At 38.1% G+C, this 15,181-nt stretch overlaps 1 protein-coding gene across 1 annotated transcript in view; it reads right to left on the bottom strand.

The window, feature by feature from the left end:
* Nucleotides 1-15,038, bottom strand: part of LOC119776233 (proton myo-inositol cotransporter-like) — a 49,170-nt gene extending 34,132 nt beyond the window's left edge. The window contains exons 1-2 of the mRNA XM_038274526.1: nt 14,852-15,038; nt 6,184-6,292 (exon numbers count right to left, since the gene is read on the bottom strand). Coding sequence (XP_038130454.1) covers nt 6,184-6,292; nt 14,852-15,038 — 296 coding nt within the window. The remainder of the gene's footprint in view (nt 1-6,183; nt 6,293-14,851) is intronic.
* Nucleotides 15,039-15,181: the final 143 nt, after the last annotated feature.

Below are 15,181 nucleotides of genomic sequence, written 5' to 3'. Positions count from 1 at the left end.
CTAATTGTTCTTCGTGTTTTATTAGTTTATTAAAAATTTCAAAATGAAATAAATTTTAAAAAGCAATGGTAGAAAGCTGTAATCTAAATCCCTGTGGGGAGTCTACAGGATAACAATATAAAAGTAGTCCACCTAGCATTTAGGAGTAAAACTCAGCTACAGTTACTGATAGATTTGTGCAGGAACATCCTTTTGCAGGATATTATGCTTCCCCTGTTTTGACAGTGTAACCACTACATTTTTTTTTTTTACTATTGTTAGTATTTTTTTTCTTTGATTGTGGCTTAAAACACCTTTACTGGATCATGTAAATACATTTTAGGAAATCAGCTTATTTCTGACCTGACCGACCAATTGTTGGAACGTCATTGGATTTTTCACTTTGAGACATAATATTATCTACGGTCACTATTCACTGTGCACATAGTAGCTATGTGGTTAGAGAGACAGTAGCATTCAGTGAATTTTAAACACCAGCTACCTCGATAAATGTTTAAGTGAAAGTTAGGAGATGGGATTGTTAAAAAAAAGAGATGCTATCAAAATAATCAGTTTGTTTGATATACAGACTTTTCTCAAAAAAAAAACTGCAACAGCCATCCATCCATTCGTCCGTCCGTTCGTCCATCCACCCATTCATTCATCCATTTTTTCACGCGGAATGTGAATTAATGGGTAAAAAGAATTGGCATGATTTAATGCTGTTGGCATCGGTATCGGCTGTTAGTAATTTTTTTTTATATATTAATGTTTTTCAACCTTTAATAAATATTGCACTAATAGGTATATGTCTAACTGTCTATAAATACAAACATCACTGTATTTTCGTTCTCTTGCATGGACTACTAAAGAAAAGCATTCAATAAATATATTTTTGGGCTAATTTTTAAAAAATATAAAAAACTAAAGATAGTGTTCGGGCTGCGGAACTGTATGTCCATCAGCCACCACGCTTAGTGCCCTCACCAACTTTCATCACAATGTTCAACCCTTAGATGGACACATCAATCTGTTTCAGTTTGGGAAAAAGAACAGTTAATCAGAACAAGACTATTATAATTTTTTTATGTACATTATTTAAGAAAAGCAAAACACATTGGTTCATTCAAATTGTTATGAAATCCATAATTCATAATTAATACAGGATTACATTTATTCATGCCTCTCTGTACCGTGCAGTCAGCTCTGCTTTTGCGGCATTTTTCTTCTTGTGTTGCCTACTGCCTCTGGCTAAATGTTACTTTGACCAAAAGAAATGACATGAAGGTCAGACCTAACACTGCCAAGGAGAACATATGCAGAGACAGGAAGATCTGGAAAATTGTCTTTGGACACATGATCCTAAAAATACAATCTTTGGATGTTTCAAAAGTTGATGTGTTTATGGTAACTAAAACTACAACAATCAAGGATTAAAACCTTATTACACCTGCCCTGGATGGAAGTAAACATATCCTGGATTAGGTAGGCCAAGCTGCAGGAGCCTTTTCAAAATCAACCATAAAATAAACAGTTTATTAGAAAATGTTAGAGGGAGATCTAAGACTGAAAAGAATTTAAGCTGCAGCAAAACTGGGCCCTGCCTCATGGCAATGACCTGTAAATGCACCAGGGATTAAATAAGAATTAAGAGATGGAAGGTTCTGGGCAGAGTCGAAACCCAGCTCTCTGAGTTAGTGTGGGGGTGAAAATGAAGGAAACTTCTAGAAAAACTGTTTCTGACAGTGAAGTGAGGGCAAATGTTTCTCAGACTGTGTCAAACACTATTACATTCCTAGAAGTAGAACCTTAATGAAGTTACTTCAGCTAAAAAGTGGACAATTTGTTTTAAGGAAGTAGATCAGACTGAAATATGACTTTTTTTTAAAAGAAATGAATAATCAAACATTTTTCCTATTTTTATCTTAACCAAGGAGGTAAACTAGTTTATGTTTTTTTTTTTTTTTTTGTTTGTCCGTCTGTGTACATAATTTGAAAAGTTCTGAACAGATTTATATGAAATTTTTACTTAAATCCTCTGTCCACGAAACAACCCATCAAATTTTGGTGATGATCCACATCATAATCCGGAGGCAGGATTTTTTTAAAGGATTCTTTAAGATTATTTGGCGGAACAAGCAGTTTCTCCCTAAACCAGAGAGTGGCAGCACTGATTATTGACAGCTTCAGCATCGAACTCTAAAAGTCCATAAGTGTTAAACTGAAGACAGAAACACAGGAAATGTGAGCCAAGTCTTGATCTGCTGATTAAAATAAGAAAGCAGAGGGAATCAAGAATGTGAGAGCAGAACAAACACCAGAGGCTGCAGACACATGCTGTGTCTTATTTATAAACTTATGAAAGGAGTTTAAGGAAATTGCTACCAAAGGTGCACCTTGTGAATCATGCCCAGGAACAATTCATTAAAATTTGATAATGATCCATATTGTGAGTGAGCTTTAGTCACAATATGGAGCAAAATTTGCTGCACTCTCAGTGGCCCATTTTTTGTAACATGATCTATCTTGTGAAGGGTACTCCTGAAGCAAGTTTTAATAAATATAGTAAGCTATGGAACTAATCTAAAAATGAATCTATAAAATTGCATCTTAATGTGCAGAAAAATACTATCTAATCTCTGCAGCATTCTGGTCTGAGGTGTCATTTTGCTTAGAGAAAACAGGTCAGCTTTGATGCAGCTAATCCTGCAGGTAGACCTTTAGAAGCCATCTACAGGAGACTGGCAGGTGCATAAGTATGAGAGACAGATCGATGGACAGGGACAGAGTCAGATTCAGTTTGTTCTGGCTGCTTTTCAGGGAGTTGACAGCAAGAGATGAAGATAAATACATGCCTTGAGAGACAGACAATCAATGGAAAGACATTCCCTAAGAGACATGGGGGAGTAACAGATCCTGAGCTCCACCTGGGCTGATAAAAGCAAAATTTCTGCATGCCCCAAGCCTCTGAAGATCTTTCCTCACCTGTCAAGCCCAGGTCTCACACACATTGTCCAATGTCCAATGTACACAGCTAATCTTGCATGTCACACATCATAATGCATGGTGTCACATTTCCAGCACATGCATGCAGACACACCCCATCCATGCTCAGCGCACTCACCATCCGCCGGTCGCCTAGCAACAGCGCACATCCACCGATTGTTTACAAAGCCTTGTAATATAGTTTGTCGGGGTGGGGAGGGTGAGACACAGACAGATGACACAATCTCCTCAGATGTAGCGATAAAGAGGAATAAAAGAGGCAAGGGGGGGGGGGGGTTCTGTCCATTTGTGGCGAAGTGGGCAGTAATGCACCGAGGCTATTGCTCCCATGTGAGTGACGAGCTTTGAAGGATGAAAGGAATGTTTTGTGATTTAATACTGGGTTGCTGTAGCACACACCTTTTTTTTCTTGATCTCTTGTGTTGAATAGGGATAGATGACACATATTTAGCTTTTCATTGATTAATCCCAGGACCAAAAAAGACAATAAACCCTCTGTTTCTTTTATTTGGAAGTGAAATTGCTGTGGAGGGGCTCTATTGTTCCAGCGTGTAGAAGTTTACATGCAATCATTCCTGGAGGCTAATTTATTTAGAGCTTTGCTTTGGGTTATTTAGTTTGTTCTTTTTCCAGGTGGACCTTTTTTTTACAATAGAAGAGTTAAGAGAGTAATGAAGAACAACTGAATGGCAAAATTTTAATTAACCTAATATCCAGATAAAGGTTCAAATATATATTGAGTGATATTTGGTTAGATGATTAGCATAATTAGTCGAGATTTTTGGTAACTTGATTTAACAGAGATGGCCTTTTCAGTATCCTACAGGCCAGGGGTTTCCAAAAGATTAAGGTTAACCTGCTTCATCTCATGTATATTTGGCATCGTTGTATTGAACACGCCGTGGTGTAATAGTTTTAGCCATCTGACCCATATCTGCTAGCCTGGGTGCCAGTCAGAACTTAGTCCCGCCCACAAGGTTTGAGTTCGGGGAAGTTCGGTCTGGCTCTGCTCCATAGTAGCGCGAGTATTAAAGCCCACTGTCAGGCGATCCAATCAAATTGTCAGGGCGGACTTTATACGATGATGGACAGATGATCAACAGTAACGTAATCAACCACGTGACCAAAGCGCGCATGGGCGACAACAACAATGGCTGCCGCTGGAGAGTTTGGGTGAGTAGATTCTGCTATTAGGTCTGTTCTAGAAGATATCGACAGCAAATTAATTTTAAAAGAGGAACAGAGAAACGCGAAACTGCACGCTTTGATTTTTGTGGACAACAACTATGCCTCGCTTAACATACGTCACGCACTCCGTTGCTCTTATTGGTTGTAGATCTATCCAATTGAGTGCAGAGGCATTTTTTTTCCTGGTTCGTTCGAAACACGCCCCATAATCACAGCTCTATTGAGCAGTATCAGACTCATATTCTGACTAGAATTGAGTCGGACTACGTCAGGCTACATATCTGCCACTCGGACGATAAGAAATGACAATAATAATCAGGAGGAAGTTTAGTTGAAACATCACCAACCATTAACATGGATTAAGCCTATGGCTTAAATTCTGATGTGATTATGTTAGAAAATGTTTTTCTACTGTCAGTATGATACAAAATTAAATAGAAAATGTTAAACTGTTACAATTTCTGTAAAATTATATATGATGCTGTGGGAGGTATTTGGAGAATTGCAGATTTATTGATCCAAAACGTGCCAACTGAGGCAAAAAATCCAAAGATAACAAAATACAGAACGTCAGGGGAAACACAAAAAGACCTAAAAAAATAAAGAGGAACTAGCAAAAAGTAACTGAAGAGGAGGCGTATATATATATATATATATATATATATCTATATATATATATATATATATATCTATATATATATATATCTATATATATATATATCTATCTATATATATATATATAGGAGACAGAAACAATGGACTAATGAGCAGACTAAGAACAGGTGTGGACAGAAGAATCTAGAAGAGAGCTGGGGAGAGGAGACTGACACAAGAGTGCAAAAGATGGTAAACAAGAAATACATCAAAACTGCAATACAACCAAAAAACAAAAACAAAAAACAATTAACCCAAAAAGGAAACCTAAACAGAACCAAAACCATGACAATTTCAGTTCCAAGTATGCTGATCACTACAATAAATACAGCATTTTTTGTTTAAGCAATGCTTTTTAACCATTAGAGCAAAATTACTTGTATGCATAGTCCCAGGGGCTACTTTGGCTGCATTCACATAAAATCAAACTGTATTTCTGTATGTAGTTTTTTATTAATCTCATTTACTTGGTATATTTCATCATCTATCTTAAAATGTTTTTAATCACATGTGGAATAATAAGAATATATGCAAAGCACTTTTAAATTCCTTTCAGAATATAGTACTCATTTGTATTCCATTACTGCCTTATCTGCAGTGCTTTAAATGGGCCAACATAAAGCGGTACACCGTACCATTGCTATCTATTTTTACCCATTAGCGTATCAGGACTTTCTTCGTATGTGCACTGCATACTGGGACTACTATACAAAAATTCCCCCCGACCCAACAGAGTTTGTCCTGACATCGTCAAATTTTACAACTTGTAGTCTATTTGTTATTTTAAAATATGCATTAAATGCAAACAATTGCCTTGATGCAAAAAACTTGGTACATTCATGTGGGTGGCTGATGAGTCAGGGAAACCAGAGGGAAAGTGATGTTCATCTGGCTCCAAAAGGATTCAAATTAACTTGGGTGGAGATGAATTATAACAGCAGCTTTCTGAACAGTCCTTCACTGAACAAGGAAACAGATTTCAGACTCTGCAAGCTAAAATTTATGCATCTAACGTGGAAGCTTGATGAAGAAAAGAGGCCTGTGACATATTTTGACACAAAAGGCGAGATTGAACAGCTGCTCATTTTATGTTTAAAAGAATTACATATCTTTGCACCTATAGTTGTCGAATAATTGAGTACAGATACTGTAAAATAGGTACTTGAATTTGTCAGAAAATGTCACAATAAATTCAAACTTGTGCTCCCGATTATTATTTTTCAAATTCATAGAAGTTGGTTTATTATATCACCAGTCAATCTTATAAAGTAACTTAAGTTAGAGTTCACTTATTCTATTTTTCAAACCAGTGCAAAATTTATGCAAATTTCCCCCATGACTTGTATTCATACTTACATCACTGTGTTGATTCCCGAGAGCTGCTGGAACATCTGAAGGCCGCATCCCACCACTAGAGCTCTCCGAGTCGGGGGGTAGGTCAGCATCCTCCAGATCACAGGGCCGTCTGGAGACATGAGTCAAAACACAGCAGAAATTAATTACCGCCTCAGCATGACCCCCTTGCCCCCTCAACAAAATAAACCAAAAACCTCTAATGCAGATTTTTTTTCAATAATACTTCCCCTCAGACAAAGAGAAAAACTGCTGCATTAGGGAAACTCGAGGAGTAGTGATCTCAGGGAAAAAAAGAACTGTCAGAAAAAATACTTTTTATTTACAATCAATGTGCATATAAAAAAAATGGATAGACTTTCTTTCAGTTCAAATTCTGTCTTTACCATTTTTCGACCCAACTTGTAAAAAATCCCTTAATGAGCATTTTTTCTGGTTGTCTTTCTGATATTGATGTATTGCAGAAAAAAAACAATGATACAGTTGGATTTTAGGCTTACACTTCTATTTTATCTGTTCTAACATCTTAAATTCAATTTAATGAAGCAACACCATAGCTGATAATTGGAAGTAATTTAAAATGAGCTGAGCCTCATAAATTGCACATAAGTGTGTGAGGTTGAAAAGGCTTTGCTTCATCAAATATGATGCATTTCAACTCAGCAAAGCTAAACGACACGGACACTTTATCTGATGGAGGTGTGACTTTTGACTCCAGTTTAATTCAGCTGTGGGAGTTTTAATTCACACCAAGCTCTTATTCCATCTTGGAGACTGTTAGCTGAGATTTCTCTCTCCCTCTGTCACCTCGCCTTCCTCGTTGTGCCTCACTAGAGACAAGGAAGGGTTTGCATCTCAGCTGCATCCAGGAAAACCTTTATTTACTATGTAATTGGCATTCAAAAATTTTTTTAATTTCAGTTAATATGTGCCCTTCCTCTCCTAGGGTTGTAGTTACTATTACATATTTGAGGATCAGGATCATTTTAATGATTGCAAGATGTTGCTTCAAAAGAAAAGAACATTTCCAATGCATGGTGCTGCCCCCATCATTAAGTAAATTAATATGCTGACTGCGGTACATTACTACTATGCACAAGAAAATTAACTCTTAGTTTTACTTTTAAAGATTTATTTGCTGCACATGGGATGAAACATATGAAGTTGTATTTGTTGCAAGATTTGTTATAGTGCAAAAAGCTGAACTTTCCCCTTGAGATATGTTTAAATTTTTTTCATTTTTGAAAATTGTAACAGGTGCTACAAAAGGGAAAGGAGCATGATGCTGCCACTACACAGAGAGAATGCAACCCTCAGAAAGTGAACATGGTTTTATGATGCACATATATTGTTTTTGGTAGTTGTTTTTACGTAAAAAATAGTCTTTATCAATGAAAAACAAATTAGCTATGTAGGAAAATAAAAAACTTCCTATCAAATAAAAACGTTGTATCTCCGTATACGAGTTATAAATTGTGTTGAATATTTAAAAATGATTCATTTCAAGTCTCTTTTGAGTTCCTCTCCTCAGGATCTAGTTTGTTTGGGTTATTTTGGGGATTTGATTCTAGTTGTGATTATTGCCATCAGGTGTTTCCTTATTTGATTATTTAGTTTTTTTTATACTTAAGCTAGTTTATGTATTCACCGTCTCTAGTTTGTTCTTTGTTAATGATAGATTGATTTTCCCTGTTTACTCTCCTTTTACCCCCTGCTGCCATTTCCTCTCACACCTGCTAACAGTGAGCCAATCTGCCCCAGCTTATTGTTTCAGCTTCACATTCCCAGTATTTAAACTTTTCTCTTGCTCTCCTCAATTTCTGTTGTCAAACCGGTATTTTCCCTGCTCCTGCATCTCTGTGGAATCCAGCCTTTGTTCGTCTTTGACTGCCTTTATTTCCTCTTATTCTGTCCATTTTTTTTTTTTTTCATTAAATAACTATACGATTACTTGTTGTCTCTGCCTCTCTGCATTTGGATCTGTATAAAACTTCAGCATGAGACTTCTAACACATGCAAACAAACATTTTCAATTATAGAGCTCCTCTATCATCAAATTTCTGATGCTGCAACTTTAATTTCAAAACAATCTGCTCAAACAAGAGGTCAAACAAGAACGTTTAAAGCTCTTGTTCTAAGCTGACAGATTCCTAATGATACTAAACAGGCGAGACCCAATGCCGTAAAAAGCTTTACTTTCTAAACAAATCGTTCTCCCCAATAAAACAAAACTGCACCTCTCAGAGTGGCCTTATATTATGAGCAATTTAAGGCACACCTGTGCACTAATCATGGTGTCTAATCAGAATCTTGATATGGTACACCTGTGAGGTGGGATGGATTATTTCACCAAAACAGAAGTGCTCACTATCACAGATTTAGACTGGGTTGTGAACAATATTTGATAGAAATGGTTATGTAGTGCATGTGGAAAAAGTTTTAGGTCTTTGAGTTCATTTCAATAAAAATATAAGCAATACAAAATGTGTTGAGTTTATATTTTTCTTCAGTGTAGAAAGAAACAATGCAGCACATGTGTAATACATTAACATTCCAGATGCAAAAGAACAATTTATATGCAATCTGAACAATTTTGTAGGCTCTACGAATTGGTAGCGTTGGTGTAGCATGATGCTACCACCACGGTGCTCAACAGGGGATATAAAAATTGATTAAAAATGGAAATTTTGATTAAACCAATATTTGAAATATGAGCTCGACTTCTTACATTGCTTCATTATTTCATGAAAAGGCACTGGAAAACACTTTAGTGGATTGGGGCAATGGATAAAACTATTGCAAATGAGCCCGGATGGTCTGCTTAAATCTAACCATACTTAAGTTGATGTATAAAGTTATTTTTGATTGAATTATAAGAATGAATTTAGCATAAAAGTGTTTATAGTGATAGATCTAAAAATAAATGTTTAAGGCTAATGCGGATACAGATTATTTTGACATCAGTAAAACCAAAACCCAATATTACTGGAGATTTATTCTTTCGCCCAGTCTTCCTCTATTGAAATTCTAAAGATGACAAAATGACAAAAAATGTTACATGTTGCAATTCAAACAACAGAAAAATGACATTTAACAACATATTATTAACAATGTACAACATATCGGCCAATACCAATACAAGAAATAGAAGAAAAAAGGCCGACATCAACCACAAATATCATCCTGCAGAAAACTCCGTGGAAAAAAATGGTTTTAAATACAAAATAAGGACCTTTCTTTTTAGGGCTTATTCACAAAAGTAATGAAAAAAATACTTCTGAAAACTGAAGTTACTAAACAGAAGCTCTCTTATTATTCTGACCATCAACCAATCAGACGTAGAAAAATGTGTCTTCGGTAGATCAGCATAGCAGAGCTGCTACCATTTCACCATGTCAGATACTGGATAATTTCAATGTGGCGAGAATAGAAATATTTGAATTTGGCCGAAAGAAATAGAGATTGGCAGGACACTGCGATCTCTAGCACAAGCAAACAGGCTACTTCTCTTGGTGGAGATCTCTTAACAGGAAAAGAAAAGAGAACCAGACAGGCACTGAGCTGTGGGTAAGAGCAGTGAAACAGCTCAACCAAACACATACAGCAAAGGAAGAAACATAGGTAAAGTCTAGTCAGAAAGCAAAAATGTGTGCAGGCAGAAATGCAAAAAATGAACATAAGACATGAGACACATGCGGATTATTGGGGAGCAGCTGCGAGTGGGAGGACTCTGGACAAGAAAACATGTCCTTTAACTATTTGACGAGCAGATCTTTGTAAAGGGTGCCCCTGCTGACACACAGTGCAGTCCTACTTTTGTCGGCTGCATGTTGCACAATCTTTCAGGACATTATTTCAGCTCCGTGTCACAAGGGCACTTTTATATGTTGAGACATTTGAAATTAAGGGTGTTTAAATTTTGTGCTATAAGGTACCCCAGTGTGATTCGGTGCAACTCCATGCCAAACCTTGGTTTACAATTTCTGTGTATCTTTGTACATACCAGCTTTATTAGCATGTAAATATATGCACTGTGAATTAAAGATTATTAAAAGAAAATCTGTTATAAAATAAATAAAGTAGGCAACATTAACCCATTTAAAAAATTAGTAATAATGCAACGGTCACACTTCTTCAATGCCCAAATTTTAGTACATATTTGTGCCATGGAACAGAGAAAATACACAATAAATCAAAGGCAAACACCTAATACTTAGTGGATGATTTTCTCATTTTTCTTTAATATTAAACTCTCCACTGACAATGAAGAGGAAACAATGTGTTTAAAAGCCAAGCAATTTCCATGGCAGTAACCAGGTAGAGTTTGATTGGTTGATCCCTAAAGACCAGACCAGAGAGCTTTTATCTGATTAGCTGACAGGAAATCAGATTTATGGACAAAACTGAACTATCATGACAGTTAAAACCCACATGAGACAGAGAAACTCCTCTGACTGCAGCCTTAGGTTCAGAAATCATAAAACATTAGGCGTCATCACTTGTTTCTTGAATTGTTCCCTTTCAAGCTCTAAGAGCCACGACCAAAAATTTACAGCAGCATCCAAAGTCTGTATGTGTTTATCAGATACAGACACAATCACAGCTTCATTTCCTCAGATGAGCGCCACCCAGCAGTAATTTAATCAGACGAAATATTGAAAAAAAGGGATGAAAAACAAACCAGCATGCAACCAGTCAGGCACAAGCACGGTGATTGGGTCCCATTGTGCTGCAGTAATTGCATGTACATTTTCCACACTGAAACCTTCCAGTACCATCTGTGCCATTTGTGGCGATCAATGCAGCAATTACTAGCATTTTTTCACCGCCATGTCAAATTCGCTCATCACAGAAGGAACCAAAACCCGGTAATTAACACAACGGTAAAATCCCACTTTTCATATAGTGTAGGTCATATTTACACTACATATAACGTTTGCACGCTCATGTTAGCAAGGTTATGATTTAAGAAACATTAAACTTCAGTGTGACTTACAGGTTTGCTGAAATTGTATTCATTGAAAACCACAAAATAAAACAATAATAACAACCTCATTGGATATGACAGCACACCATTGACTTATTGTTTTACATTCGTAAATAATATGATACCCTGAAACTGAGTTCTTAGCATCCTTTGAGCATTCTTTCATGTTTTTTCCTGTGAAAAGGGTCATTCAAAGCAGAGACAAACCAGACTGCCGTGTGGAATGTCATGGGGTGATCTTAATTTAGAGATATTAATTCTTGCATTTATATAAATAAAATCAGGTCTGGTAGAGGATCTAGAAAGAAAGTGAGTCAGGAACAAAATCAGCTATTATGGAAACAAATGCATTGAGATGGTTTTTCTAGAGATAAGCTGATGCATCTCTTTGTCATGATGCGTGGTTGGTTTGCTAGCCCAAGGATGCAGAACTCTCAGACTCAGAGGCAGGATAAAGTCCAATATTTATTTATGAACACTGGTAATCTGCCCTGGAAGGCAGAGAGGACAGAAAACAGGTTAAACTCAGGGATCAAAAACTAAACTGAAAACTCACGGGTTCGCTGGTTCAGACAGGCAGAGTAGCACAGGTAACGGACATGGCAAGGCGTGGCAAAACATGGCTAACATGGCAAGACATGCTACATGGCTTGGGAACACATGGCTAGGAAACACAAGGCTTGGGAACCCATGGCTTGAAAGCTATGGCTGAACATGGCTGTGGGTAACACATGCTACGATCCGGCCCAGAGTGAAGCTGTCACACAGCTTATATGGGGAGAGGTTAATGAGCAGAGCTGATGGGAAACAGCTGTGCGCTGAGAACCAGCTCCCAGGAGAAGGATCCACATCGCCCTCTGGTGGGCAACCTCTGGATCCCCACAGGAAAAGAAGCTCACAGGAAGGGATACAAACAGAAACAGAAGCTACAGAATGGGATCCACACCGCCCTCTGGAGGGCAAACCATGGATCCCAACACTCTTCCAGTGCTGGCAGCAGCTAATAGTGGAACCGAAAGTGGCTGCTAAAATATTATTCATACACTCTGATAAGGAAACAGATTTGCTTCTAAAAGTTTATTAACTGAGCTGCAGGGATGACACTGATAGGTATAGAGGATGATCTTTTATTTCCGGGTGGATCACCTAAATAAGTGGTACTCCTAATTGTCAATCATTCTGGTAATATCTTTACTTAAGGCCATCCTATGTGCTCGCCTTGCTGGCTATCTTTTTTTGTGGTGAGCTATGGTTTCAGACAGTCATTAAAGCTCACTGTTTTCACCAAGGTTCTTTGAAAATGGTCGAGGGCCATGAGAAAAAAAGTGTCTACAAAGTGTATGAGAAGAAAAGAAAGGCCTCAGAAGAGGCAGATATATCCAGGAAAGCTTTGCGCGGAGAGCTCTCCTCGCAAAGAATTATGGGATTTGCTGTCACAGCGGCCCTGCTGTCGCCATAGGCTGTCGCTACCAGACAACAACGACTAATAACAGAGATGGCGCAGGCACCGTGCAGTGGAGGAGGAATTACGTGACCAACGGGGAGCAAAAAGCAGTGATCATCTGTCTGAACGGGAAGTTAACAGAGTTCACTATAAAGTCCGCTATATAGTCCCTGCGCTCTATAGTGATTAAGGGATTTAGGGTTTACGGGGGACGTTCAAACACGATAAGCTTGTATCAGCTATGACAACAGCAATTTTTAAACAGAGCGTGCACAAGGAGAAATGGACTCATGCATGCTCTCGCATGGGCCTCCCCTATTAAACATGTGCATGGAACGGTAGTGTTGTGCATGTCTTTTTTTTTTTATTTAATTTTATTTATACAGTGTACTGTCTGGCAATGAGGCAATAAGAATAATTGTCTTGATGCCAAAAAGATCCCAACAGATTTTACTTTCACAAGTGGAGCAGTACGGCTATGGCCATAGTGTTCCGTTTGATTTGTGCATATAAATTGCTTTATTATAATTATGCAGGGAGTTTTACAGATTATATGGACACTGCAATGTAAGTAGAACAGGAAAGGAAAAACAGAAAAAAAAAACAGTGCATTTTTTTCAAAGTGGAGAGGGTGCTTCATAAGCAAACCTTGGCCTTCTTTATATTTGCCACTACTCTGCTTGTATGAACAGGAAGCCAAGCAGAGGGATCCTTCAGTGGGGAATATCATCCTTGAGCCATGTCTAGATGAAGCAAATAATATTGCCTTGGTCCTTATTAGTGGTTGTGTTCACCTAGCTGGTTTGACAAACTAATAACACTTCTCGTTATGATAAAGGGATGGTATGATTTAAACCTGCTCCTTCTCATGACATCTTCTTTTAAACCTCTCTTGGATATAGGACTGTATTTAAGATTTCATTCTATTTTGGTGTAAATCTGTTAATCAGTTGCCCCTGGTTGTAAGTAACGAATTTTTTCTATGGTTATGCATAATCTCAATATTTCTGAATCTGATCCAAATCAAAACATAACAGAAATTAACAGATTTACTCTGACAATTTGCCTCCTTAAGCAGGAAAATCCCTGATTATTAATTTTTTTAAAAACTGTTAAATATGTGGCTTGTGGACCTTTATAGTAAAATAGATAGAAATATTGACTTGTGAATTTTATTACTCTTTGTTTATATGATTAGTTGGAAAGCATGAGATAGTCTGGATGAAAATTAGATCATTTTCTTATTTCTTTCCTTCTTTAATAAATAATCTCCACCCATCTTGTTTTTCTTTAAAGCGCCAACCTCTTTCTTTCCCCTCTAACTATGTGACCAATTAATTCTTAGTCTTTTCAGATTATTACCCATTACTGCAACCTGGGTAACCAAGTCATGCAGCCAATAAATAAAAGCAGAAGGCAGAGGACTAAAAAAATAAGGAAAGGTTTTTTTCAGGAAAACTGGCAAGTGTTTATTCATAAACATGGGTTTTAGCAAAGATTTATAATTCTGTCTAAATCAGGCAAATTCTTTAATACATGGTGAAAAGTATCAGAGGAGACTGAATGTCCAATCAATAGGCCCAGAAACAGCTTCTTCCAGCTGACCCCATCATAGTATCCCGGGGAAGCGAGTACTTGGAAAGAGGCTTATGTAACAGAGTGGGCTGCAATCAAGGGCCGAGCCCATGCAGTTTCATACCTCAGCCAATCATCTCTATGATAATTATTCCTTCCACATACTTCCTGTCTGCATCGCTTTCACGCTTCTTCTGCACTCCCTCATCAGAGTAAGATCACAACATCAGGCCCTCTATGCCATCAAGATCAGAGCACGAGGTTAGATTAGTGAAAGGGAATAGAAATTAGATCTCTTACCATAACTGCTGTCTTAACAACTGCTGTAGAATGTATGTAACTAGAAAATTTCTAAAGAAATTTTGAGGGGGGCCACCTACTGCCCGTCTGGGAAACCGGGCCAATACGGCCCTGGCAAGTGATGGTGGGGCTCCCCAGACCAACTGCTTACGCCTTTGAGGGCTGCTGAGGGAAGAAAAGAGGGCGAGGTCATCATGGGCAAAGAGAGCTGTGTGCCACTTTGCCTGAAATCTGGGAAATAGACGTGCACAGAGTATGATGCGCAAGGGTAATATGGGTTGTCCATATTGAACTGCAGTTGGTGAAGCTCAGTTGGCGGGCTTTGCCCGCCTGCTAGGAGCCCTTGTAGCGATGAAAAAAATCACCAATGGCGGGCTTCGCCCGCCTTGTAAGAGCCATTGCAATGATGAAATCACCATTGGCGGGCTCCACCCGCCTGATAAGAGTCATTGTAGCGATGAAATCACCATTGGCATGCTTCGCCTGCCTTCTAAGAGCCATTGCAGTGATGAAATCTCCATTGGCGGGCTCCACCTGCCTGCTAAGAGCCATTGCAGTGATGTAATCACCATTGGCGGGCTCCACCCGCCTGCTAAGAGCCATTGCAGCCATGAAATCACCATTGGCGGGCTTCGCCCGCCTTCTAATAGCCATTGCAGTGATGTAATCACCATTGGCGGGCTCAGCCCGCCTGA

The sequence above is a fragment of the Cyprinodon tularosa genome, unplaced genomic scaffold (assembly GCF_016077235.1).
Source record: "Cyprinodon tularosa strain WSP-4 unplaced genomic scaffold, ASM1607723v1 ctg92, whole genome shotgun sequence".
In the NCBI taxonomy this organism is placed as follows: Eukaryota; Metazoa; Chordata; class Actinopteri; order Cyprinodontiformes; family Cyprinodontidae; genus Cyprinodon; species Cyprinodon tularosa.
Note: the sequence above shows the minus strand (reverse complement) of the source record. Positions and strands in the feature narration are given on the sequence as shown.